Source organism: Aspergillus alliaceus, assembly GCF_009176365.1.
Source record: "Aspergillus alliaceus strain CBS 536.65 unplaced genomic scaffold BDW43scaffold_71, whole genome shotgun sequence".
Taxonomy (NCBI): Eukaryota; Fungi; Ascomycota; class Eurotiomycetes; order Eurotiales; family Aspergillaceae; genus Aspergillus; species Aspergillus alliaceus.
The window spans coordinates 105467-132631 of record NW_022474754.1 but is presented as its reverse complement, the minus strand read 5'-3'; the positions used below and the strand labels follow the sequence as shown (position 1 = coordinate 132631).

Below are 27165 nucleotides of genomic sequence, written 5' to 3'. Positions count from 1 at the left end.
GGTACCAGCTCAATCACGCCCAGTTTGTCGTTTAGCTTTTCCGGCACTCACTGCGAACCTGTATCGATGACGTTTACACTGCATCTCACTTCCCAACATGAGGGTGAATCTGCTCGTTCTGCCTCCATCCGCCCCTCCTTGCCTATTACGATATGCACAAGGCTCAGCTCCTGTTTGCTCCCTTCGTGCTCTGCCACGGCCGCAATTCTTTGCCCTCGCAGTAGCCTTGGAGCAGAGAGTTAAAAATTGATTTGATGTGTAGGGGTGTATGTGGATAATAAGCCCGGCGGTGGGACTTGTCAATACCATCACGGATCGACACCGTTTACCTTGCCTAATCCCGATGATTTCAATGATGCGATGAACTCATTACTAGGATGTCCGTTCTGGAAAAGCGGCCCTGTGACCAGCGCATAAACCTATCAGAAGCAGTCGGCATAGGTGTGGGTACACGTAGTTTCTACATACCAAACTTGGGATGGACTAGTATGCCATCCGCAAAGACGTCTACCGAGTTAGGGACAACCCATTCCATCAGCCTATCCCAGTTGACACATTCATGTGGGCTCGTGAGGTTCCCAATGGGTCGAAGCGCAGTATTCAGCCACATCATGGTCAGGACAGTCGTGTCTCCTTGACACATAATAGAATCCATGAGCATATGCAGACAATGGTCTACGTATGGTTGTTAGGAATGCCAAAGACTGGGACATTCATGGAGGGAGAATACCCGTGTGCTCCCAACACATGGCTTTTGCGTGACCTCCCAATTTGTCCAGATGGTAGTATTGGGGATGCACGGCATGTTGAATATTTTTCTATCCCAGCTCAATCTCAGTTAATCTGGCCTTGCCCTTGACGAAGGATTTCAGGTAAACGCACCAGGCAGTGGAGGAGATGGAAAACCATGATTGAGCCAAAGTAGGTCCCGTCTGGCAGCAGGATCCCCTCATCTTCCCTCCCAAGTTCATGCATCAGGTCTGCGGGGATGCCAATGTTCTGGTCTGTACAAACCGCCATCAACTGAGCCGAACTACAGGGTCATTATGTCCTTACATACGTTCCATTATCTCGTGCAAGTTGTGATCAATTTGCCCGCTTGGCTCTCCAAAGTATTGGGGAGCTGTCATGGCTTCCCTCTGCCCTATTACCCGAGGCTCGTACGTAATATAATCATTTGCGGGAGCTATAAAAAGCCCAGTCAGCACTACAACCAGCAGTAAAGCCAGGCTATAAGAAAACAACACAGATTTGGTAAGTGGTAGAAGTTCGCATTTGAGGAAGCGTGTGCCATAGCGGCGGCTGTCCTTGATGGCACTCTTGGTCACACTCCAAACCACAACGATAACCATCAACGCGTACATTGCAAGGGCCAATATTCCTGCAATAACAATGCTAGGCCGCATTAAGGGAGCGGGACCGATGCCAGAGAGACGCTTAAATTTTCGTGTCAGACTTAGGCTCCTCCTCGTTATTGATACGGATGTAACGAATGGATTCCTTCACGTTGGGTCTGCTCCTCTTGCACTGTGAAGATGGGAGCTGAGGAGATGAGAATGACCATCTGTCTTCAGTTGTTCTATCGTCAAGACTCCGAGGGGAGGAAGAATTGACGCCCACAAGCCTACGGTGAGGGTACAAGAGCGACGTGGGAGTTACCGTGTGTAGCCGGCCTTGCGTCTAACGGTCTGTGCGAGCGAAATAGCAATATCGCTTCATCCACATAGTGTTGAGTAGTTCCGGTCAGAGTGTGACAGGCAAGATGCCAACCAAAGCTAGGCACTATTCCAGAGCCGGGGACTTTTACGTGGTCCAGCGGTTTGTACAACAGTAATGGGCCTTTTATCTTCAGTCGTCAGAAGGTATCCGGGTTTCTCGACACCGTAAGTTTAAATCTCGATATTGGCATGCATACATTACTGGACATCAGAGATATAGAGTTGAATATTGATTAGCATTATTATTAGAACTAAAGGCTAGTACGAGTCAGTGTTAGAATACATGCATATCTGTATTGGGTATGCCCTGGGAAAAGAAACGGGGCCTCCATCTAGGGTCCGGACACTTTTGTGGTCTAACAATTGCTTGACACAAGACAAGGACACGATGTAACATATATCCTCTGCCTGCATCTGGTCGTGACCGTTCATCCAGTGCCTTTGGGATTTGATATGAACCCGTCAAGCATTTGTCCAAGCTCGCTGAACCCGTTGACATCCTTTTTGAGAAACAGTAGTTGCTATATATTCGACCCTTCCCCCATGGTTCCTCTCCCATAGAAATCTCCTCACTACCAGTGAACCTCAAAGAGCAATACATTTCAATACAAAAGAGACGCGGATCTCCAACAAAAACATGAAGCTATTCCAGACAATCTTGAGCATCGCTGTGATTCTAGTCATTGGCGCCTCTGCTCTGCCAACTGACCCTAACGGCATGTTTATGCCATCTTCACATTGCAAAACTAACCTGACTAACTGACTCTTTGGCCAGCTGATATCGATTGCTATGAACTGGATGGTGATATGGTCTATGGGAAGGCCTAGAGTCGCGCCTGAGATATTGGGAGTATGATTGGAGTAATTAATGCAGCTAGGTTTATAACGGACGTGGTGGAACATCGTCGCAAGGGAGAAAGGAACAGCATTTAAAAGTCACTTGAGTTGGCGTGGGAAGAATGGAAAAGCCGTCACTCTTTACTTGAAGCAGCGTAATTGCTTCGTACATGGCAGGACTTATGTATTTTGTTCTCTGCGGATCTTCGCATGATAGTTATTTGTGATTTTGGCTTCACTGGCTATGTACGAGGATAATTGTATTTGCTAATTGCGGCACTTGAAGGGATTAGTATAATGGCTCTACACAGTACACAGAATGCTAGGGAATACCCACGGAGAACAAGCCAATCAGTGTACTGCATTCTTCATATTCAGCCTATTGAATGTTTTCAATTGCTTTTCGACAAAGTGAGACAACGGTCCAATCTAGGGAAATATGGGCCATATTGGTGCCCGTCTTGGCCTGGTCATTGGCTCTGCAATGTCGTTGTTGTTGTCCCCGGTAAGAAAGACTGCGGGTTGGCTATCGAGGACAACAATTGTAAGCGCACCTTGCATAAGGCCGTCGGCCGTATAGCCGATAGTGTTGGTTTGCTTCACAACGGTGGTGAGGTGGAGGCTAACGTGCTGGTAGAACATTAAATCCGATCAAAACCTTGAGCAGCAAATGATTTGGATAAAGGTGAGCTAAATAGGTGCGTTCGTAGGAAGTAAGATATACAGATAGTTATATTATCATGTATCCTCACTTAATAGGTTGATTCTAACCATCGATAATGAACTCAAAAAGCAGCCAAACATGCCGCCAGCACCGCTCCAACCCAGGACCTATCCACTACCAGTTGGGCGTTCGCGCTCGACGAGGTAGTCTCTGCCGCTACCTCACTGGTTGGTGTAGAGGTCTGGCTAGCCGCTGTAGGCCGCGTTGGCTTTGCCGTTGTCGATACTGGGGAAGTAGACCAGTTTGTGGGTGTTTCCCCAGTGGGCACTGGGTTCTCCCCCGTTCTCGTAGCGGTGATCGTCACGACGTAGTCGCCGACGTTGCTGAGGAGGCTGGCGGGGACGGGGGACACCATGACCGACCCGGAGTCACTGTCTGACATATAGACTTGGCACCTGACAGACGAGGGAGAGGCAATGGTGCAGCTTTGGGACATAAGACTGAGGCTGTTAGTTTCCTCTTCCGTCTAGAGAAGAGGATTATGGAGGTAAAGGGAAGATATACTCTCCGTCCGGATAGACATAAGATTGGTAGTACACGGATGGTCCGGCGACGATGGTAGCGGGGACGCCTTCAATCACATAGGAGGTCAGCGATCCCGACTACCGAGGCATTATGTGTTAGAATATCCTAGGGCTCACGGCAAAACGGTAGTTTAGTGGATGGGTAGGGATACATACAGAACCAACCACCTGTCCAACCCCAGACGTAGGCCCATCAACTCCAAAAATGGGAATGGTAATGACATCAGTAGCAGTTGCGGATGCTACCAGCGCCGAAAGGACAATGAAAGCTTGAAAAGGATAGAGGGGCATGGTTGTTGATAAAATGTAGATGATGGAGCTCGATTGGAAATAGGGGGATTTATATTAAATCGAATGAGCATCGCGATGTAACCTTGGTAGAACCTCAGGCACGGTAAAGAACGGTTAATTACATGGTATTTTGCCTGCAATTTACACCACCTGAAACACAAAACGTGCCTCAGGCCGCAGGTACCGCGGTCGTTTTCCCGCTTTTCAGTATATTTATGATATGTTGCCATTATAACCTCAAGTCCGGCATAAGTAGTGTCACAGCGATGATCTTGTTAATCGCTGTACCTGGTTCGACAGGTTATAAGTAGCCAGGCTGGGATGACCCCAGGGTTCCTGCTTCTATGTAATGTATAGTCTTTATGCATTTCCGACGTGGTGGCTAGAATTAGTTGTATGAATTGGACAGACTCGCTCAAATCCTGTAATACACTGCGCATGGGTCGTATTGTACATTATTATCATATCTCTCATCATAAAAACACCCGGCTCTTAATTTATATCAGACTTGACCTCCGTCTCTGGAAAATTCCCTCTATCCCCGAGGCTTCGGCCAAATTTGGACTTGGCGCCGAACTGATCATCGTGTTTCTTGGACATGAAGAGGACCACGGTACTGTCGCCCATTAGCAGCGGTGCCGCTTTTAAACAAAATTCAGCAAGACGTACCTCGCAACGGTGGCAACCCATCCGGGCCAAGCGAGAACTACGGAGGCAACAGCCTTGGGATTGGTCCGGTAGGCTGAAAGTCCGTTAGCGGATGCTACAACAGGACGATGAGTGCCACTGTTCCTAAAATGTGGGTATACGTACTGAGAGCGGGCTTCTTCATGGCCTCCTGCCAGATCTTTCTGGCCGACGCTGCATCGGTTCCCGTGATTCGCGCACTGTGCATCGCGGTGATAACCTACAAACCCCCAGTGTCAGCTTTCTGCTGGACTGAGTTGCGATGGTCTGTGAATCTCGTACCGTCATGACAAGAGCCGAGCTCAGCATCATTATTGACACAACCACCGCACAAATTCTCCACGCCAACCGAACGGACGGACTCTCGTATCGTTCCGGCCAAAACAGATCAAAGAAGAACGCAGCACCAAAGATTGTGGCGACAGAGATTCCGACGAAAATGTTATAGGAGGCGGCACCGATGAAATCGTTATTATGAACTTTGACTTCAGGATGTTGGCCTTGTATATCACTTTGTTGGTCGAGGTAGTCTAACAGAAGAGAGGCAATATCAGTGGGATGGATCCAATGGTTTGTAGAGGGGAGTTTCAAATCATACCTGATAATGCCGCGGTTCCCACCGACTCGGAGCACACACAGAGGATCATGGCCAATTGGTACACAATCATTCTCGTACGTCGTAAATGATATATGCGGTTGAACATATGCTTCCCCTTGAACTTGTAGAATTGAATCTCGTGGAGATCAAGGCCCCAGATGACAGCCATCGTCAAGGGTAATTTAGAGTGGGTATTGAATGAGACGGCAAAGGGATTGGGATGGAATTGCTTGTCTTGAAGCCAAGCCCCTGCGGTACGATAGATAGAAAATATGTGGAGAACAACCAAATATATATAAGATTAGTGTTTAGGGGATCGACATGTCTCGTCATCATAGGAAGAATAAATTAAAGTGGATATCCATTCCATCATCTCCTTCACTGCATAAATTCGTGATTTATATAAACTTGTTTTTGCGGTTCCACGTCGGCACTGACGTCATTTACAACCCCTCGGCTTAGGCACTGACTTTTGTGCCCTAACTTGGATCTATGGATTGACTCCATTCCTTTCTTCGCCACTAATCTGCTATCTATAGGTTTTCTGGTGAGTCCAGACCTCGGGTTCCTGCTTCCAGTAGTCCGCATTCATATAACACATGGTAGCTACACATAGTGATAGTCACTTTATGCTTCGGTCGGGGCGCTCGCCTGGAGGATTAAACATATGTAGACATTCAGTAGAGAGAATACATGCTTAGAAAGACAGCCTTTTAAAAAGAAACTCTTCGAGATAAACAGCGGTTCACCGTGAAACCGGGGTTTTTCTCACCGGGTGATCGACAAGTCATGGATATGTCTTGCCCTCCTCGCATACTCGCTTGAACACCTCGTCGGTGTGCTGCATAACGTTTTCCACGGCATCCTCGCTCCTCGTCTTTTCTATTTTTGGATTCATCGGAAAAGCCTCACCGTCCCAATTCACCCAGTAACAACCGCTCCCCTTCGTTCCATTGCTACCGACCGCGACATGCCCTTCCATCGCGGCCCCCTCGGCTTGCGCCGGAAACCTCCCACTGGTTGCTGCGAATAAATGCCTCTCACCACTCTCCTGGATTGGGATCATAAATGGGCTCATTAGGGGCTTCAACACCGCCGACAGGAGGCGTCCGACCGGTAACTCCCGCAACACCCCCGTCGCGACACCAGATGGGTACGTGTGGACGAACGAGGTATGACGGGATCGCTGCGCCATGCCCTCCAAGAAGAAATTCCCCATCAGACTGGCATGGGCGCCGCAGGTCTGGAGGCTGAAGGTGCGCTTCAGACTGAGGTCGTCAAAGTCGAGCGTGCCGGAGCTGCCGGCGCGGACGGAGACGTGCGGGTCGAATACGGAGAGGACGCGCGACAGTCTGGCCGGGACGGGGACCGAGAGGTCTTGTGCAGCGCTACGTAAGAGGGGGAGCAAGTTGGCGATAAATCGCATCCGTGCGTAGTAATGCAGCACCAATTTGCGGTCCAGACCTTCCGCCGTCTCCTCTCGCCCACGCAGCGAGATATATCCCGGGGTCATAAAGAGCAGGTTGAGTTTCTTTTCTTTGGCAGCGATCTCAGCACACACACCGTCCACGTTCTTGAGCAGTGAGATGTCGGTTTGAAGAAAGGTGGGTTGGGCAGACGGGTTGATGGTTTGAATGTCTGCGATGGCAGCGTTGGCTGCGGACTGACTGCGCCCGATGAGGTAGATTTTGGGAGAGAGAGTATGACGAGCCAGCGCCAGAGCGGTAGAGAGAGAAATACCAGAGGTACCGCCAACTGTGGAGGAGCATGAGCCCGGGGAAAGGTCATTAAGAGAGAGGGAAGTAATGTACTGGGAGATTATGTTGGAAAAGGTCGCACCTACCGAACACCGCGACGAGACCGGGGATCAAGGATTTGAGTGCCGCGTTGTGGGCGTGGATAGATTGGAGGCTTACCATTGTTCCTTCGATCTCGGGTGAATAGATCCTGAGTTATAGGATTACTATATAGGATGTAAATGGCAATCAATGCTGTTTCCTGAGATTAAAGGCCTGTTCATGCAGAGAAACAGAACTGGTAGTTAATCTTTAAAAAGCTCGTACTGCTGGACGTCATTCTATATAGTAATCCAGCACCGATCTGGCTGACGTGAGCCACCGACTGTGGCTGATGAGAGCCATTCCTTGTGTGGAACCGAACCAGAAGATCATTGCGATACAACATTGAGACCATTTTTTTTTTCTTTTTTTCCCTCCCGCCGTAGCACCCATTATCTCATGCCTTACTATTGAAGATTGGGAGGTGCACTAGACGATGTGTGGTTTCATTTAATTATGCTCCTTCTCTAGTGGCAATGAGTAGTAATACATTGGGCTTACGAACGACTGCAGAACCTAGAAAGTCTTCAAGGGAAATTCCATGACCTACAGAGACTGTGAGATGACGGTTGCACAATGTACCACATAAATCCATAATGGTCGTATACTGAAACCGCGTGCAGTGCAGTTTCAATGTAGACCATAGGGATTTATAAGATTCGGCTTACCGAGAATAACCGAAGATGATGGGTCCTTTTCGATCTTGGCAGGCCCACTAGCCGTCGGGCCACATCTATGCCCTGAGTATGGAGTAACACGACAATCGCCGAACGCAGACACTGAGAAATCAAGGGTGTTGACTGTAGCAGGTTCGAACCCCTGAGGAACAATCGTAATGTCTACTGAGACAGACCTTGATACTATAAACCCCGTCAGTCGCTAGACTCGACTGTATATAAGCCGCAGTGAGTCGAGTCTTTCTTTTACTCGCCCGTTTGTGGGCCCTACCAAGGTATAGGGTCTTTTTTCTCCATCTCCCCATACTTTCTCTTACGTATATTGAAAGGTCTGCCCGATGCCGGCCACTCAAGGAGTGACTACAGCACATTCTGTCCGGCTTCGGCCATCATGTGGCTCAAACAACTGAAATCTCTTAATTCCTTTTTCTTTGTAATTCCAATATCTAGATTGCTTGCACATATGAGGCTTTGAGAGTGCCTTGAGCATCATTGAGGGTGGCAGAGCGTACTCTGCAGTGTGAGATGACAGCAGGTGATGCGAATATGCTTAACACCGGGGCCCTAGAAGACGGACCAATCCACAGCACAATGAGTCTGTCGTGGAAGGAGAACGACGGTGGTGCACTATCTGTACCAGTTGATGCGTTTGGGGATGAGACTGATGCTGACGTTAAATATAAAACCTTAACATGGTGGTAAGCACGCTCCCAGAATTGCTGTAGGTGTTACTCCCTCTCGCTAACAATGACTATTAGGCAGTGTGGAACATGTATGTCCAACTATAGTACCAATCGCGAAGGTTTGTCTAACTGACCAGCTACCAGTAATGATAGCAGAATCAATATCACTTGGCGTGCTGTCGCTACCGGCCGCGGTTGCTACTCTAGGCCTACTCCCGTGAGTGAGATGCCGAACCACACAATCGTGATAATAACTAATATGAATTCGAAATACTCAGAGCGGTTGTCCTCATTGTCGCAGTTGGCATCATCTCGACCTATGCCGGATACATTTTGGCCCAGTTCAAGTGGAGATACCCGCAGGTTTCCAATATGGCCGACGTGGGAGAAGTGCTTTTGGGATCCTTTGGTCGGGAGCTTCTTACCATTGCTCAGACGTTATTCCTTATCTTCCTGATGGGTAGCCATCTCTTGACCTTCACCGTGGCTCTTAACCAGATCAGCAGTTATGCCACTTGCTCAATGGTCTTTGGTATTGTTGGACTGGTCGTTTCATTTATTTGCTCCTTGCCTCGGACATTGGCAAACATATCCCTTCTGTCGTTTCTCTGTGAGTCTTACGCCTTCCCATTTCTGCAGTATTTCACTGATCTATGATTTCTACAACAGCCTTTATAAGCATCGTATCCGCCGTGTTTATAACCTTAATTAATGTAGTCATTACGAATCCCGGGACCGGCCGCGCAGTGACGACCGAAACCAACTTCTATCATGCTTTTGCCGCCGTGACAAACATCATCTTCTCATTCTGTGAGTGTCGCAGTCCAATCCTGGACCTCTTCCCTGCGCAAAAAAGCTAATTTGATTAAAGCCGGTCATATTGGCTTCTTCGGCTTCATGGCTGAGCTCAGGGACCCACATGACTTTCCTAAGGCGCTGTATATGGTTCAGGTCATGGAGGTAGTGATCTACATTGTGGCAGGCGTTGTGATATATATTTATGCTGGTGACGACGTCGCCTCGCCCGCCCTCGGTTCCGCATCACCGATCGTCAGCAAGATCGCTTATGGCGTTGCCATCCCAGCCGTATGTCCCAATCCCTGACACCTCTCTCACCTCAGAGAGTAAGACTAACCCAATCCTTAGATCCTGACAGGTGGGGTGGTCGTCGGCCACATAGCTGCCAAGCTCATCTATATGCGCCTTCTGCGCATGACCGGCCGCATGCACGCGCGCGACTTCTTGTCGGTGGGGACATGGGTGGGTATTATGCTGTCGCTTTGGACCTTGGCCTGGATTATCGCAGAGGCAATCCCCGTGTTCAGTAATATGCTGACTCTGATCTGCGCGCTGTTTGCGAGCTGGTTCTCCTATGGTCTGTGTGGGCTATGTTGGCTGTTCATCAACCAGGGTCGGTACCTGGAGAGTTGGAAGAAATTGCTCCTTACTATCATCAACATAACATTGATTGGTATGGGTTGCTGTTTATGCGGGTGTGGAGTGTATGTTGCAGGAAAGGCGATTCATGATCAGCAGGCCGGGTCTAGCTTTTCGTGTGCTAATAATGCTTGAAGCAATAGCTATACAGATACATATATGTAAATATATGTTGCCGACGTAGGCCTCCTAGAATAATGTGTACATTGCTATCACGATACCTAAGGGAGATCAGTATGTGTATGGAGGAAATTAAATGTCGAGATCAAAGACCACGAACTTGCCTTCCAGTTATCAAATATCCCATATCAAGTATATCCTCCGATTTTTGTTATTTTACGTAGAGAGAGAAAGAAATTAGAGTATTTCTAAAGATATATCACTCTCATTTCTAGAAGATATATCTTTAGAAATTATCAGTAAAATTCCATCCAATCTGTGGATACTATTCGCTATACTGTATTCCCCGCTATCACTGAACCCCAGAAGCACATATTCAATGGTCCACTTGCGGTACTGATTCCTCTTGTATCAGGAAAAGATTCCATTAGATTGGAAGTTACTTTCTATGTTCATCAGAGCGATCGGCAACTAGAGACTCCGTGGCACCAATATTAGCTATCCGTAGACGGTATGGATTGGGCCCTTTTGTGCATATTTTTGGCGATATTGTTGATATGATAGATACGGGGCCCCTCCGACCTCGTTTCGTACCAACAAGACATGTAACATTTTTGTGTATTTCTCTGCAAAAAGGAGTTATATCAACAGCACCCAGTACAGGGACCTGCCACTCTAGCTTTGTAACCTCGGTCACCGCGGCATGGATACGACACGAGCTACACCGTGCACTTAACGGGGACGATATTAACCAAAAGGAAGACGCGTCAGGCGAGAATCGGGAACAGACCACAGAGCTGCCGCGGCGACGTGCAAGAATTGGCTTGGTTGCAGTCAAGGTCGCGACAACCACCGGGATCCCAATACTTTGTTTTCTGATGTAGAACGACGTGACCGGAGCAAGAGACAGGAGTATCCGAGCAAGCCTCCTCGTGGACTAAGTCAGGTTGCGGCGGCATCTACGAGATCCGTGGCAGTGTGATCCTCAGGGTTAAATCTGAATCCTTGCTGAAATAGATCCGTATCTTTGCTTCGATAAACTACCTTCGTAAAGAGTACCGCCTAGTAATCAAAGGCTGAGTTTTGTGATATATACCGCCTGGCGTCGGATTCACACCTGTCTGGAGTACTAGCGAGTACTAGCAGCTCCGGGATAGAGCTCCGTCATCTCTCCAGGAGGAGAGCCAGCAAGGTCTGACAAAGGACGGTAAAGTGGTTGAAGTTCTATATAACGACCATTAGGGCAAATCCACTGCACGCAAAGCACCTTTACCTGTTGGCTCATTTCAAATTAGTGCAAATTCACCCCAGGGATACCAGGAACTTAGCACTTCGTCACAGCGCCCGGCTGTTTCTAATTAAAGATAGAGCATTAATAAAATATGACACAGAAGCCAGCTATTATCGTCGGAGTTACACGATCTTGTTATAGTGCCTTAACCCAGTTGTTCTAGACATATCTGCGTCACATTCCACACAATGCTAAGAAAGACCTTGACTTGTACCGTCTGATCGCCAATGCCGGATAGCCCTGGACCAGAGATCCACACAATTGAATACTGGGTAAGGGCAGTCATTAGAGTAATTTTTTTTCAACTTGTGAAAAAGCGCTTCTTCTACCCGGAACACAAGACCCGCGAGGGACTCAAGTACTTCTATTTGATTCATGGACTTGCGCTAGTTCCGTTGCGAGTTCGCTATCCAGGAGGTATCCAGATAGAATGCCAGCACATCAAAGCAAGTGCAACAAGAGGCACTCGTTATACAACGCCATTTTCACAGCAAACAGCCAATGGGTGGTAATCGCAGAATAAATTCAATTCCTAGCTAACATTCTTCTCTGGTATGGTCATGCCCTCATATTGCGGCGGGCTGATTGTCTCTCAGCGATCAGGGACCACATCCTGCAGTCATTTCTAAAACACCAAAACTAGACACATGTTGAGGTGTGACACCATACATGCCGTCTCCAGCCGTGCAGCCTGAGTCGCGTTCTCCCTCGCATTTGACGGTGGTCACCGCTGCTCCAGATGAGTAATATTCCTAGCGGTACAAAGAGTCAGCGTCCGGGCAACAATAAAAACATCGTCATGAGAAAGACTATAAAGACAGAAATAGCATTGTAGGAAGAGAAAAAGTATATCGGGGAAACTCACGATGCCAAAGTGGTGGAAGCCCTGCGGAGACACATACATGTTCTAAAGACAAATGTTAGCTTCCAACACGCTTTGGGGACTTATGAGCGTCGTTTAAAACATACAGGAACCCCGTCACCCTGGTTGTTGCCACGCATGATAGTTCCCAGTTGTGAGCTCCCAAAGTCGGCGAATTCTTTATTTCCGATCGGGAAGGCAGCCAGGGCAATACTGGTGAGAGGCTTCCCCGGAAAGTTTTGTGCAAGCGCTATATAGCTAAGGTAAGTCAAGGAGCCCCCAAGTGAGTGACCAGCGGACTCCAGAGTGTAATCTGGGTACTGTTTGATGAGTCGTTTGACTTCAGTTATGACCTCGTCGTGCACAGCAGCCCAAGGAATGTTAATGCCGGCCATAATCTTTGCTTCCGAAGGGAAGGTCACGCCCGATAGCTTTGGGGTCACCAATGCCGTACTAAGATCATTAAAGAAATCGGTGGCTATTATAGTTAGCCCAAGCTTACATGTCAAAAGATTAGAAAGGCAGGTGGATACTTACGAGACGTTGAGCCCCTCATGACAACAGTAATTGTCTTCTTCTCGCTGGAATATCCGATGTATCCCTATCTAGCCATTAATGTGTGTTCCTTTTCTTGGGCTCAGAGCTTTAATCACACCTGCGTATCTGTCACAAGGTTGTTGATTTGTTTCGTGATAGTGACATCGAATGCGCTACCAGTACAACCACTGTAGGCCGCGGAAGAAAGGAGCGCTGCCCGGTGAAGCGTTGGAAAAGCAAAGGGGTCTAGTATCAAGTTAGTATTTGATTCCTTCTATAGCCTGTTCACCATAGTACCCGGAATGGCACGAGAGTGGAGCGTTGGGACCGCGGAGGCCAACCCAACACATGCAAGAGTCGCGATAGAGGTAACGAGTGTGGCAAACCCCATTTTGCTGTCAAATAAAGATAGTTGAAACGATAAAATGAGCGAGTGATCTAACGAGAGGATGATTCGGTGAGTCTACAGCAGCCCTAGGGCATTCTTGAGGTGCTTTTATATATTTTCAACTGGTGTAAGGTCTGGGACTTTTACTCCCATACAACAAGCTGTACTTGCTGAATATCTACATTTGCCGACATATGATACGGGAAGGGCCGGAGTATAGTAAATTACTCTCGAATTGCTCAGGAGCAGACAGTGCTTGTCGTGAGAGCAGGTGTGCCTTGTTACTATGAAACCTTAGCGGGGGGGTCAAAGAATACTCCCAGCTCTAGTAATTCCAAACTAGGCCAGGAACCTCTCAACAAGCTTTAGGATCGGGTCTGAGATAGACTACCTATCCAACTAGAGGATCAACATCCTTGTAGGATCGGGTTTTTTCACATGGCTTGATTCACGTTGATATTACTGGAAGACCTCGGCAGGATTGAGAACATATAGAAACCGTCATCCAGCTAAATCTCACGGGCTTGTGGCTCGGACCCCCCCAGGGAAAACGAAAAGTAAAACAAATTAACTGAATAGTACATTCTCGCAGGTCGAGACTACGGGGCAAAGGATCGGAGATATTTAATTATTTTTTTTTTGTGTGGATTGTGACAACGAATGCAACACGAGTGTGTTCCGATCAGCATATTTGTGGAGATACAATCTTTAGGGATGGAGCGAAAGAATCGCTAACTACTGAACCGCGGTTTGAAGCTGACGGCCATGGAGAAGGTTGGGGTACGATCGCCCAGGAACCACGGCGGCTGATCTTAATCAAATTAAAGTTTATAACAAGAAGGGTGATCGACCTTTGATCCCGTTATTTCGTTAACCAAATACCGAGGGTAAAAGAAACAACATCATTCGGTAGCGTATGAGGAATGGTCAGATTGTTACACTCAGTCTTCGTTCAAGAGCCCTACGACTAAGTAGCTGTCTTTCGTAGCGAGGGTAAAGCCTGGTTGCAAGCGATATCTACAATACAAGGTTCAAGACCTGTTAATCAGGTAAAGATATATATGCGCCAGAGGAAAGCATCGTGTTTATCCCTGTCATGGCGGTTGCGATTGGGAGCTTGTCTGTGTTCTCTTCACGCGTCCACCCCACGTTTCCGGAGAAAAAACGATTATGTTGTAAGCTGATGGGCTGTCTGGCTTATTTGACGTAACTGTTGTCGGAGGCAGGGGGAACTAGAGTATCCGGGTTCAGACGATCATAAGCGTATGTGCCTGGGCCAGGGACTGTGGAGCCGAGGTTTACACGGATGGGTTGGGGATTGGCAGTGTCCTTGAAGAGAATTGGAGACCAATATCCGCAGTCGCACACTGACCTAGGGCGAGCCCCTATGATGACTTCGGAACGTGCGCATATTGGAAGCCTTGGCCTCCATCTGGGACAATACCGAGCAGCGACCAGCTACTACAGAGGGGAGCGCCTGCATTAGGCCCCTCGTTGCCAGCTGGACCAGCCAATCCATAACACCCTGTGGATGCTGGAAGAGAGGTTACCTCTCACAAGTATCTCGTAAGCGCTAAATAGTTAAACCACACTTAAGGATACCTGAGTGACGATGCATGATGTGACAATGGACTAAGAGGCAGATTAGATTGACTATAGCAAGAAATCTGTCCTAGATAGTTGCATGTCATGTTGGAATTTGAGATATAGTGCCCTGATTTAACGATTTAGATCACAATTTCCACACTACCCTCCCAGCAATCAACCACTGGTCATCATGAGCCCCGGCCTACAACGTGAACAATGTGATGTACAGTGTGAAGATAGAAACTTAGTCTTCCACCTTCGTACTGGTCCGCAAAAGCTTAGATTGACCTATTTTTTAGCGCTCGTAAATTTGAAAGAAGACAGTACTGATGTAGACACTACTGCTATATCCTGGTTGTGCTAATTAGATACGAATCAGATTATTCTATTACACCTGTGGAGCTACACTCTCGCCCCTGCGGGGAATTATCATTATCAATGAAACAAGACTAGGAAGCTGAGGAGCTGAGGGTGAAAGGGGGATGAGGGGCACGTATTACTAGTAGACTGCTGGTGAGCGGCCATCCTTTTGACATGCTGCCGCACGGATATCAGCGCCTTTTCACCAACTTGCACTTTCTGCGAACTTAATTGCGAGAATTTGCTTCCCATCCTCTCCATTGGTCCTGCAACTTTGTACACGCTGAGAAGGTCGATTCAAAAATTGACTGGACACCCAGCTGCTGAGCATCCATGAATCCTTGGTGATATGACGAACTGTGGCAAAAGCCATAAAGATATCATCTGCACCCCAAGCTCTCAATAGTTTGGACTGGACAATCCTCGTAGACGAAGGTGTGATTAGAATCACATCCCTCCGGTCTTTCAGTGCATCCTAATTCAGAGTCACAATAATAAATGCTCGAGTCGCGAAACACTATCGTACTAAAGCAAAATCTCTATGATACCCTTGCACATTGATGAGAAGATCGGTCAAATGCAATATTCAGCCAGGAAGATAAGCCAGGGTAGCCCACTAGTTCAAGTATTATCCCACCACATCAATGAGGACGAATGATAATAATGTATACTGTTAGCTATGACTTGCTTGAGATTACCGAGTGTATTTGGAAGCTTCCTGGCTACCTTAACACGATAAGAGTATCAGTACAATATCACTTGGTAAACTCATCTATTACTTGGACATACTAATAGGCCTGTTCCAGATGAGGCCATCCGAGTTTACTAGGACTGCCCAAAAAGAATTATGACTAGTCAATGCTGTCTCTAGCTCTAATGACTTGTGCATATATTTCTAAATTCCTGGACTGGGGCGCTGCTTTGGCCTGTTTCTCTTGTTCATTGAGCCCGACCTGCTTACCAGGCAAAGGTGATGGAAAAACTCGAAGGTCCTAATAGGGGGAAGTTTATGTTGATTGTTTGTTTCTACATCTGAGGTTCTACCTAGGTAACTATCTAACAAAAACGCACAGACTCTAGGGCTATTTAGGAAGGCTGTGCTAACAGAAAATATCCGTCGTGGGATCTTCGATTACAATTACCGAAGTCATGATGATATCTCAGCCTTTTATTGTCTACTTTGAAATAATAGTGAGCCAGATTATCTGATCAATAACATATTCAGCGATGATGCTATGACAGTCTTGTACCAGTATTCCAAGTACTCCTACGAACCGAAGGCTATATATGGAGGGAAGTAATTTGGATTTGGCCACTAGCTGGACATGTGTTTCTAAGAGCTGAGAAGCTATCCTTGCCCCCCTTTTATCCCTTTGCCCTTACCCTCTGTTTGTATTATTCCTTCATTTTTTATTTTTATTTTTATTTTATAAAGAAAATAAAGTGGTAGATGCTAGGACGCTGATCATAGGTAGATATTATGGATTATCATAACTATAAAAGTTGACCTGCCTCCGAGTATGTTGAGATATCCATTATGTAGATGTCTCGGTCACCCAGACCATGTTTGGCTTGACCTCCATTGCGATTTCCAATATCTAGTAGAGGATGAAAATGGCGTTACTGTACTTTTTGAGTTCTTAATTCTGTGGGAGACAGATATGCTGCGTCACCCAGTTTTCTCACTGCGTTAGGTTAGTCCTGCTGTCCCCGTCCTCCAGGAGGGGCGGCTGCATACATAGAAGGTGATTATTGAAATTGTACGATTGATTAAAAAGACAAATGCGTTTAGGGATTGGCTTTTAATTATCCCAGTCTGCCATCACGCCCTGCGGACCACGGTGTGCCGTTATCATTTAAGCATGACGACTCCAATTTTGTGTTTGGCGGGGAGGACAATGACCCGTCCGCATATATGGAACACGGACTCACCCGGCTTTTGAGGTCGACTCTAGAGAGCTAAGACATTGTATTACTAATGAAATAAATTGAGTTTACCCAAATATTAGAATATCAGGGGTTTATTTGTATAGACAATAAAAGTGCATGAACCAAGTTTAGTTAGCAGTGGCTCTGCTGGAATTTACCAGGAGATTTAAAACCTAAACTCATGCGGCCAAATCATTCGATAGGAAACGGTTATTCTGGATTCTACCTTGTCCAGGGAGAGAGGCTCTCAATAAATATTACCGGAATAAGCAGATCTAGGCAATGGATACCTATTTAATCCCTACTGTCGGCCCCCTTTCGTTCTTTATAATTTGTTTAGTGCCTAAACCTCTTTTGTGTATCACTTGCACTACTGCGGGCATTTTTCTGTGCTCTTGCTTTTTTAACCCAGATATTCGCCCACATGGCCGCAACCGCCAACGATTTCAAGTTAGCTGGAGTTGCCGCTGGCTTCACGTTAGGGTTTGGATTTCTGACAGTCTGGAATGCCATAAAACTGACTCGGGCTCACCCAACGCCATATAAAAGTCCATTTTTTATTATGGTATGGGGAGAGATTTTTGTTAATCTAGCAATTGGCATTATTGGATGGCTATTCCTAGAGCGAGTCATCCCAGCAGGGTAAGTAGCACTCTTACTATGTTCCTATCCGATGTTTAACATGTTCGGTATTATACGCGCTAACTTCGCTATTCTCTACAGGATTCCTGTTTTCTTTACAATCCTCTTCTTGTGGGCCTTTGAGATTCACTTTCTCATGCAAATTCTCGTAAATCGAGTTAAGATTGTGGCACCAAAGAAAAGCAGAGTACTGGCGGTCAGATGGTGGACGGCTGGGATCATTACCCTGATTAATATTGCGGTCTTCTGCATCTGGATTCCAGCGCATCTAGATCCGCCTCCTTCCCAAATGTATGTGACGGTGAACAAATATTGGGACCGTATCTCGAAGATTTTGATCTTGCTCGTGGATGCCGCTTTGAATATCTGGTTTACACAAAATGTGAAAAGACGGCTGATTAAACAACACGGCCTGTCCAAATACGTATCTTTGTTTCAATTCAACGCTCGTTTGATAGTATTGTCCGTTTGCTTGGACGTGAGTGATCTGTGGGTGGAATTGGTAGCTATCATTTACTGACATGGATAGGGCCTCCTCATCGGACTCATGTCACTCCCTAACCCGCTTGTCTATATCCAGTTCCATCCGGTAGTATATATGGCAAAGCTCAACATCGAGCTCTCATTGTCAGAGCTCTTGAAGGATACTGCACGGTTTCCTGTTGTTGGAAATGCAGTACTCACCAGCAACCGAGGGGCGCCTCAGTTCTGGTGCTCTGTGCTGCCCACCGATGGGTATGCTCTACAAGATCGGAAGCACACGGGCTCTGAAACCCAGATGCCTCACATGGATTACCAGCCGTACACTGAGGGTCGCATTCTCAAAACAACGGATGTCCAGGTGGTTGTTGAATGAATAGTATGTCCGCTCGATTCATTTTATGTTCCTACTACTCCAACAATTTTAAAATTTACCTTTCTTGTTCTGCAAGTAAATGAGAAGGCCAGGGGCACGGGTATCGTTGTTAGACTACGTCGGCGCCATCGGTGTTATGGAAATGGATCTAAATTATACCTGGCTTATCTGAATGCATAGTACAGTTTCCACATTTCACTTGTCCGTAGTTGGACCGAATTTGCCTGTTCCAACAGCAAGGCTCTCTCCGGATGCTGAGTCAGACAACGACCCTTGGTCTAGAAGACAAGACAAGCCCGGGCGGTGGACTCCAAATACCATTCGAGAGACCCCAACCTCAGCTTTCATTCCTCCATCTTACCCCAATGTTTAAGTTCAGAAGTGGGGAGTTACATAAGGGCTGAACTTAGGGAACGAGAGAATCCGGCTGACCGGAGGCACGACTATTTGCTTATCCTAAGACACGTCTACGGTGTTCTATTGATAATTTGATCGTTAAACGTGATCTGCAAGACTTCCTTTGCCCTTTTTCCGTCCATTTATCCCTTCAGCCAGTTCCCCTCAACGCCATTGCCTTCCTTCCTTCCCCACAGCTACTATGACCACACCGGCCACGAATAGCCACTAGCCGGCTTTACATTTTCCATACTCGGGCTGTTGTCTCCTGTCTGCCAATCCACTACAGGTAGCATTTTGGACGTGGTCAGGACCCTCCATGTCTCATCCTTCGTGGGATTCCCATAATTCCGAAGAAGCTCTGTTCTCCTGTCCGTTACTGTAGCAACTTCTGGTATTAGTGTTTGCCCTGTCCATCTTAGCGTTAATTGAGCAAGTTGACATAGCTCTTTCTGGATGCTGTCTACGAAGTAGCTTTAGCTTTCTATAATGCGGACGATAGTTACAAGGTTGTGCTTTACCTATCTAACCCAGACTGGGGTAGGGATGCGCACTACTGGCTTTCTGTGATAGTACGAACCTCCCCAGAAGTGCTCGGAACCCTGAGATGGAGATAGATATCCACAGAAACTAGAAGTCTGCCGTGCCCAGCCTCGGTATTTGCTATTGGCAATGATCCTTCTGCATGTGCAGCGAACGGGTCGCATACCCACTATTGCTCTTGTATCTTCATACATAAGTCACATTCTGACGAGGATCATTGAGGATTTATTTACCTGGTGGGTCAGGCGCTATGTAGGTGCTCCGCTACATCTACCAGTTTGTCGGCGATAGAACGGGCTATTTTAGGATACTAGGTGCGGTATCTTATCTAAGGTACTATAATCGGGTAAGTCGATGGCTTGGAGTTGAATGGCAGAATCCTTTACTGAGCACCCTGAAACTATCCGTGGGGCTTGGGCTGGAAAACCCCAGTACTCGTATAGCTTAGCCTCTAACAGCACAAATTAAGCATTTTGTCCCATAAACGAGCAGTTTGGAGGATCTACGGTGACCGTATCTCGATACCAACACTAAGCGTCCTCAGAAGATCAGGTCGCCTTCATTTCGCCTACCGCGGAACTTGATTCCATGGTTGTAAACCCTTGCTAGACTAGAATACGTTCGACACTCCCTGTCCCTCTCTGTCACTATTTGTTCGACACCGGCCTCGACGGTAACCAGCCGGTAATCATCTCCAAGTTCCTTGAAATTCCGCCATGTATATTACACTGAACAAATCTATAAAATCTTGCGTATTGCTCATTTCAATCCGCCCTGCCTACACTATCCTCGCCAGACGTATTTAGCTCTCATTATCACTTATGACATATGAACCTACGCTCATCTAGATGTGACAAGCAGAATCGCACATGATACCTGAGGGACTGAGTCATGCTGAAGGAAATGCACATTCCACTTATTTTCCAGTGAAATAAATCTTCATATATTAGACCCGCCGCGGAGAACCCCTTGCAATGGGTAAGCGTTCATCCGCCCCGGTATTTAAGGTTTCCCCTATTTGATACGTCGCTTTTCACTTCCGTTGGGGGTCGAAGGTTGAGCGATTCGATACAGAACATCCAAGGTACCTCAAAGTAGCCTGATTGGTCCACAGCGTCAAGAAACCATGGATCAGCGGGAATTGAAAGCAAACACGAGACCCAACCCAATCACACAGCAGCACATCATTTCCTCATAAAGTAATCAGTTGTAATTATTTGTAAAGACACAAACTTGACTTGACCTCTCTGGTGCAAAGAGAGCAACTGCACTTGACACATCTACAATACACAACACATTGCATGATATTTCTTCATATTTCTTTTCGAAATAGAGAAAGAAGGAAAACCAAATCACAGAAAGGTGACATAAGGGCATAAAGAGACACAGCATAGCTCTTGCTTAATTTAACGGAGTTACATTATACATCTAGTTGAAATCTATCATAGTTACTATGGGTAGTCTGGACGCTCACTACCACAAGAGGGTACGATCCCAGTATCCAGTCACGGCTGCATCCATCATTAAGTTACTGTTCTGGTCCCATATTACAGACCACGTCCCACTCTCAAAAGGTCGATAGACAAGCTTCTGGAACGTGCATGCCACTATGCCCTATGCGATCTCCGTAATTCCCGAAATGTCATAGGAGACACTATAGGCTGGCCCCACCACTGTCGCTCAAATTTGAGATGGGACCATGTGTGAGTGCACAGAGGGAAACTCAATCTTATCGGCAATCCCACCGACAATTCGCACTGAGCCATGCATGGACCTAAAACCACTCTGTTGATGTGACACTTAATTTGTATATGACCGTTGTGATTGACCAAGAGATTTACTATGTGTTACAAGGCTTTATAGGCAGACAGGCTTTGGGAGCTACAGACAAGCTGGACAGGCAAATAGTCATGAAAACATGGCCAGAACAGTATAGGTCACTGGTATATTAGTGGTATTTCAAGCGGCGGTACAAAGACAACGCCATCGCTGACCACTATGAGGCAAGCCTTGGTGGCGGACAAGAGTTTAATATGGATCTAGAACCCTGCACAAATCTTCCCCGATGCTGCTGTTCATCGTCGCTGGGGCTCGTGATCAAATTCGGACACTGGGTCATGATAGAGGTCCACTGGTCTTTTGTAAGTAGCTTGTTGCAGAATTCTACTAAGCTGAACAACCCCCTTTTTCACAGTCCTGCCCTAGGGCTGCGTAGATTTCGTTTTGTACACTACGCGGAGTATGTTTGTCTATCGCAGAAATTTAATAATGAAAAATATTATAAAATGATGGTAAATCCCTCAATTTGGTTTTCCTATGACACTTGTTCTAGGATAAAGTTCTACAACCGGAGAATGAACCAGGGAAATGTGATCTTTATGGGACCAATGATTACGAACTAATTATATTTGAAATCCTCCAACATCCAGATTTATTTTTACCTAATGCAGAGAAATCTGCAACATCCAGTAGACCGCGGAGCCGAAAATGATCACATGATCTAAGTGATAAACGGACGGCATAGAGCGGTTTAAGGATGGTTCGTGACTTTCCTGACTGTCCCTTGTAATCTGCAAGATTTTGCTGGCCCCTACTATCCATCTTTTTGTCAGAGCATACCCCAGTGACTTTACTCTCCCCCATCTCTAATCATATAGATCGAAAATGACTGCTAACCCAATTAGCATATATAATTCGTCAAATTGATGAGCTAAGCCCTGTCTCCAAGAAACTAGTGTTAACTCCTTAAATAGTGATTCCAATTTTCATCATTTTCTGCAGATCAGCTATACCGAGTATGGCAGGACACAGTACAGCTGCATTCCTACTTTTGTGCGTATATGTATATCTCGTGAATGGAGTACCTACCCAGCTGTCACAGGTTCTTACTGGGATATGATGAAGAAAGCCTGTGGCTTTCCTTGTATGATTCTCCCAAAATACCTAGGATAATGTATATCCTGATTGCTTGCAGGGTTGGAGACGCTCGTTCAACCTGGGCAGACCCGCGATCTAAGAGATGCTAGTAAAACCTGGCCTCGGCAGTTTCGTAGGACGATGATCAACCTGGCAAAGACGTCTTCGAAATCTGTTATTCTTTACAAGTTCACCCTGGAGACCCCTTTTCATGAATACCATATATCGTACTGTACGCTTATATTTTCTTTGACTAATAGAATCTACGTAGCGCCTCACAGAGTATCAAATCATGGCTAAGCCTCTAGCTAGTGGAAGGTCCAGTTACTACAATCAGTAACGTAGACGGAATAGTATTTCTGGAACACACTGATCGACAGGGAAGCATAGGAGATTCTTCTTTCTTATCGCATACACCGTGTGAAGATCTACACTTGGCGATCGATTCCACAGGGAGTCATCTAGATTACCCCGAAAGAGGACGTCAGATTCGCAGATATGAGACATTCACCATGGTATAGGGACATTGGAGAAGCTTTGACTCCACTACTATTTGATGGTATCGTTGGAGAAACTTCTACTCTATTACGACTTTTATGATATTAACTGTTACATGTCTCCACTGAACTACAGCCTAGTTGTTTGAGGATTCTTCTCTGCGTTTTGGCCGTCAACATCTTACATATACTTTATTGCCACTCAACCGTTATCTATTATTCGTCCTACAACTAAACTCCAAACATTCCACGATAAATTACGTCGCGGCGGCTGGAATTTAGAGATGAAAAGCAGAATAAACCGAATAATCTGGGAGGCTAAGAAGTCTCAGATAGTAAGTCTATATCGGGATGAAGAATGGCCTCTGAAACAAGTCATCAAATATATAGCTGATGATGGTTTTCGCCCAAGGTGAGGGGTATAGAAACTCCTAAAGTCGAATGTTATATTAAGGATACATTCTAGTGAGTGCCAATTGCGGAGCAAGCTGAATAAATGGCGCGTCACCAAACCATCCCGTCGGGCTCGGTTCAAGAATCGTCGTCACCATGGATGTACTCAAGGGGGTATGATTGCACGATAGCTTTTATATCATATGTAAGTGTTACAGACTAACATACGCGTTAGAGCCTACAGAAGATATTCAAAATCAAGAAGCCACGGAACTGGTCAGTTCACCGAGCGCCTCATCTGCCACGACCTCGACACGAAAGGACAATTCCCTGGATGGCTGTGAGTCTTGTCCGACACACACACAGGGCCAACAAAATTACAATCCACAGAATCGGACTGGCTGTCTCTTATTTCCCGAAGGACCGTTATCTACACCAGCAGGAACCAGCATGGACAGCAGCCAGACTTGCCCTTCTACAGCCCCTGGTATAGTTGATGTGCCTGAAACAACTTTACAACCTATGTACAACCATCCACAGCTGGCAGACGGCATTACGCACCCAGTATCCATTTGCCCATCTTTGAACTACTATTGCTCTCCATACACCACTCAAGTGTGTTTTACTGAAGATGCGTTCGTAAACGGCATCTTGAATTACTCTGCAACAGTATATTGGCCCCACTACCCTGTCACCACTATGAACTAGCCAAAGATTAGCATGATAGGTGGATGGTGGAGTTATGGGCAAGTCAAAATAGCTACTAATACAGGTGCAGAGAATTAAATCGCTGCATTGAAAAACTGTCATATTTTCCTCTTAAAGAGATATATTGCAGTCAATGCCAAATTAAATACAGGCCCTGCAAAGCTTGCCGAAGGAGATGCCTATTCTTGCCTTTCTACGAATCTACTATGGTTTCCCATAGAGAATAGAAGCTTTCCACCGCCCTCCTGCGCAACTCATTGAACATTTAAACCCGAGGGATAAGTTGACAGTGTGGTCAGCAAACGGGAGGCGCTAAGCGCTTACCCCTTAACAATATTGGCTGTAGGCGTGGGCAGAGAGATTTCGTTTTTCGTACATTCTTCACCTTTTCCATAGCATCGCCTTGAAAAAGAGCTTCTATCGGTTGCATTACTCACTGGCGAAACTGCGAGAATTATATTTTGTGAAAATCAGAATATCCAGTAAAGTCGAACAGTTTAATAGAGCCCAACGATAGAGCTCATATTGGGAGGGTACCCCATATAAACTACATATATATATGTATATTGAAGATATGACCAAGACTAGGATTATATCAATCTGTTCCCTTGGTATGTCAAATAGTAATTTGGATCGAACCCTACAAGGGTAAAATAACAGATGGTCCAACTGTATGTTATTCCTGCAGTTCTGACTGGGTTTAGTTGTTTAAATAAAATTTACAGTATATACAAACACTATTCCGGAAATATTTGAGAGACTACTTGGTTAGAAGGACATATGAACTCACCATGTTCCATTATATGGCATCTGCATATTATGTCTTACCCCGAGAAGGACTATTCAATCGACTTTCTCCTTTCTTGCCCATGGTTCACCGTTCACATTCCCCCTGATACTCCTGGCAACAGTCTTGTTTTGAAATTGAGTCCAAGTCCCAGTATTACACATGCATTGGAAGGAGTACATGAAGCAGATCGTCGCGACTATGGGTCGGTGGCGATACTCTCCTCGATAGCGCAAGCGTATTCGGTTTTCTTCAAATGTAATACCCTGACCGGTGCACTGAGCCAAGCCCTTCTAACTTTCACCGAACTGCACTGATATCTACGAATCCCGCTTTAAATAGTTTATCGTTTTGAATCATGTCCCACGCAGCGGCTTTATCTAAGAGCTTCTCACCCGCCTCACTCTTACTGTCTCATGACGTGGATGGTCCCCATGTTCCAACCCTTAGTATCGAATCTGAAGTTTTTAACGGGCGTAGCGGTATGTAAATCAGTCATCATCCAATGCAGCGCTTTTCCGTAGTCGAGATGTTTTTTCTCAAGGACGTCGCAAAGACGGTACTATTCTCTACTGCCAGTTCTGCAATCACCAGCTGCAGTTGCTCATTGTGCGCGTGGAGAGTTGTATTTATTTCTTCAAGGTCGCCAATCTTGCGCCTAAGCTTGAGAAGTCGTTCCTGCTGTCGCTCACAGTAGGCCCGCTGGCTGCAAGGGGGGATTAGAAGGAGTTAGAAGCCAGGATGCACTACCTCTAGACTGTGCGAAACGTACGCTGTTATTAACTGTAGCCTTCGCCGGTCTTGGTCCGCGGCCGGCGAGACATGCTGTGCCACGGTACGACTGTTCATTGCTGCTGGTTCATCCCCGTCTTCCCTGGGTGTCACTTGCATACTAGCGCCGGTGGCCTGGGGAGCCCATTAAGAATAAGAAGAAAACGTCAATAGAACGGACCGACTTGCGACACCAGGTATTATCAAATCGAACGGACAGAGTGGGCTGGGGCGTTGGCGGGGAGGGCACTATATGATTACGCCGCCCAGTTAACTTTCCCAAAAAGAACGCTGGCTTGCCATGGATATTCGAAGGGCCAGATCGGAGTAGCCCTTCCATGGTGGCTGGGGCAAAAATCAAACCAACTCTGACCCCATTCGCCAAATCAGAGGCAGCGTTGGAGGTAGTTCTCCTCCACTTGCTGCTCTCGCAACTCGAGGCGGAAAAATGTTTCCGTCCAGTCTAAGACATCACACCAAAGCTTAATGTTCGTATTACGGAGTAGTTAATTTGTGGATACCTCTTCAAACATGGTTCAAACACGATTTGAGCACCATGCAATCGCAGTACTCATTCTCAAAACGTGCTGCACGTAGACGGGTGCACCTACATGTAATCTAAATAGTTGGGCAAAAGCCCAATGGCCTCTAGCGATACCGGACCCATGGGATACGGCACGTAACGAATTTTAGTTTTGATACCATAAAATCAATGGGTGCAAATCTTAGTTGGGTGGCTAGCTAATTAATCTACAGAGTGCCGGGCTGAACTTTCCTGGTCTCTAAGCCTTACTTAGGCAGTCGAATCCTGGACCATGATGGAGTCCCACGGTTGCTTATCTAGTATTGTGCTAAACCTGGCCGGTTCGACCAACCATTTCCTGCACAGGTCCAGTGGGTCAAGGTTCTTATATCGCACTGGGCATTGAAGGGTGGGTAAGGTTTTTGACAACCGTCCAGCGCCAGAGGGGTTCTTTTATGTGAAGTGCCTCGACGGGGCGGGTTTGAAAACCATGGACACCAAATAGACATTGCTTTTTGAGAGGATAGATTCATAGGAACACTAGTAGCATTCAGTATTACTGTAGATGATATTCTTATTTTCCAGCTCCACTAAGTCATGATCGTCGTACCGTGCTCCGAACCAGGATCGAACAGGGCACTGCCCTTCCTGCTCATGCTTCGGCTGTCATGCCCAGGAAGCAAATCAATTTATACCATCGGTCATTACTATGTGTTGAGATGAGATACATGAAAGTGATAACGTGTTACTCATAACCATCCTAGTTTGTTCTATATAATGCGACCGTATGAATCCCTGTAGTTCTTGTCGTTTGCGGAAACGTGAGGCACTGGAACTAGATTTGATAGAGCGGCCCGTCTTAGTGCGATTTTAGTAAGGGAACGATCTACCTCTATGGCCGATTGTATAATTCTAGCTTACCTCGTTCCTGGCCACGGGCTCATGGGCTCATGGAAGAGAATGTAATGTCTCTGCTCCCTGGTCTTCTGTCATCTGATAAGTTGTCGATAATTTCATGCCATGCTTGCTCGACAGACTCAGTCAG

The 27165-nt window shown here is 46.5% G+C and overlaps 8 protein-coding genes across 8 annotated transcripts; 3 read left to right on the top strand and 5 right to left on the bottom strand.

Moving 5' to 3' along the window:
- The first annotated feature begins 2585 nt into the window (after positions 1–2585).
- BDW43DRAFT_232468 (uncharacterized protein) lies at positions 2586–3270 on the top strand. The gene has a single exon (XM_032039539.1). The coding sequence runs from the start codon at positions 2853–2855 to the stop codon at positions 3198–3200; it is 348 nt and encodes a 115-aa protein (XP_031894900.1). The 5' UTR covers positions 2586–2852; the 3' UTR covers positions 3201–3270.
- Positions 2801–4163, bottom strand: BDW43DRAFT_232506 (uncharacterized protein). The gene is made up of 4 exons (XM_032039540.1): positions 3960–4163; positions 3784–3881; positions 2893–3719; positions 2801–2834 (listed from the first exon to the last, which is right to left on the bottom strand). Exons 1-3 carry the CDS (start codon positions 4092–4094, stop codon positions 3341–3343), a joined length of 612 nt encoding a protein of 203 aa, XP_031894899.1. The 5' UTR covers positions 4095–4163; the 3' UTR covers positions 2801–2834; positions 2893–3340.
- Positions 4164–4586: 423 nt separating this feature from the next.
- Positions 4587–5625, bottom strand: BDW43DRAFT_323332 (uncharacterized protein; the record flags this gene model as incomplete). Its single annotated transcript, XM_032049721.1, has 5 exons — positions 5380–5625; positions 5064–5311; positions 4908–5001; positions 4764–4836; positions 4587–4710 (listed from the first exon to the last, which is right to left on the bottom strand). The coding sequence occupies exons 1-5, from the start codon at positions 5546–5548 to the stop codon at positions 4587–4589; spliced, it is 708 nt and encodes a 235-aa protein (XP_031894898.1). The 5' UTR covers positions 5549–5625.
- A 173-nt stretch (positions 5626–5798) lies between these two features.
- Positions 5799–7389, bottom strand: BDW43DRAFT_323330 (uncharacterized protein). The gene is made up of 2 exons (XM_032049720.1): positions 7223–7389; positions 5799–7134 (listed from the first exon to the last, which is right to left on the bottom strand). The coding sequence occupies exons 1-2, from the start codon at positions 7296–7298 to the stop codon at positions 6167–6169; spliced, it is 1044 nt and encodes a 347-aa protein (XP_031894897.1). The 5' UTR covers positions 7299–7389; the 3' UTR covers positions 5799–6166.
- A 1051-nt stretch (positions 7390–8440) lies between these two features.
- Positions 8441–10124, top strand: BDW43DRAFT_316263 (transmembrane amino acid transporter protein-domain-containing protein; the record flags this gene model as incomplete). The annotated part of the gene is made up of 8 exons (XM_032048250.1): positions 8441–8592; positions 8653–8666; positions 8722–8794; positions 8856–9187; positions 9247–9387; positions 9449–9663; positions 9724–10048; positions 10114–10124. 8 exons carry the CDS (start codon positions 8441–8443, stop codon positions 10122–10124), a joined length of 1263 nt encoding a protein of 420 aa, XP_031894896.1.
- A 1900-nt stretch (positions 10125–12024) lies between these two features.
- BDW43DRAFT_316262 (putative alkaline lipase) lies at positions 12025–13215 on the bottom strand (the record flags this gene model as incomplete). The annotated part of the gene is made up of 6 exons (XM_032048249.1): positions 12025–12177; positions 12291–12332; positions 12395–12765; positions 12825–12888; positions 12943–13070; positions 13122–13215. 6 exons carry the CDS (start codon positions 13213–13215, stop codon positions 12025–12027), a joined length of 852 nt encoding a protein of 283 aa, XP_031894895.1.
- Positions 13216–17512: 4297 nt separating this feature from the next.
- On the top strand, positions 17513–18586 carry BDW43DRAFT_323327 (uncharacterized protein; the record flags this gene model as incomplete). Its single annotated transcript, XM_032049719.1, has 3 exons — positions 17513–17730; positions 17812–18208; positions 18260–18586. 3 exons carry the CDS (start codon positions 17513–17515, stop codon positions 18584–18586), a joined length of 942 nt encoding a protein of 313 aa, XP_031894894.1.
- Positions 18587–25324: 6738 nt separating this feature from the next.
- Positions 25325–25675, bottom strand: BDW43DRAFT_316260 (uncharacterized protein; the record flags this gene model as incomplete). Its single annotated transcript, XM_032048248.1, has 2 exons — positions 25325–25532; positions 25599–25675. The coding sequence occupies 2 exons, from the start codon at positions 25673–25675 to the stop codon at positions 25325–25327; spliced, it is 285 nt and encodes a 94-aa protein (XP_031894893.1).
- Between the last annotated feature and the right edge of the window lie 1490 nt (positions 25676–27165).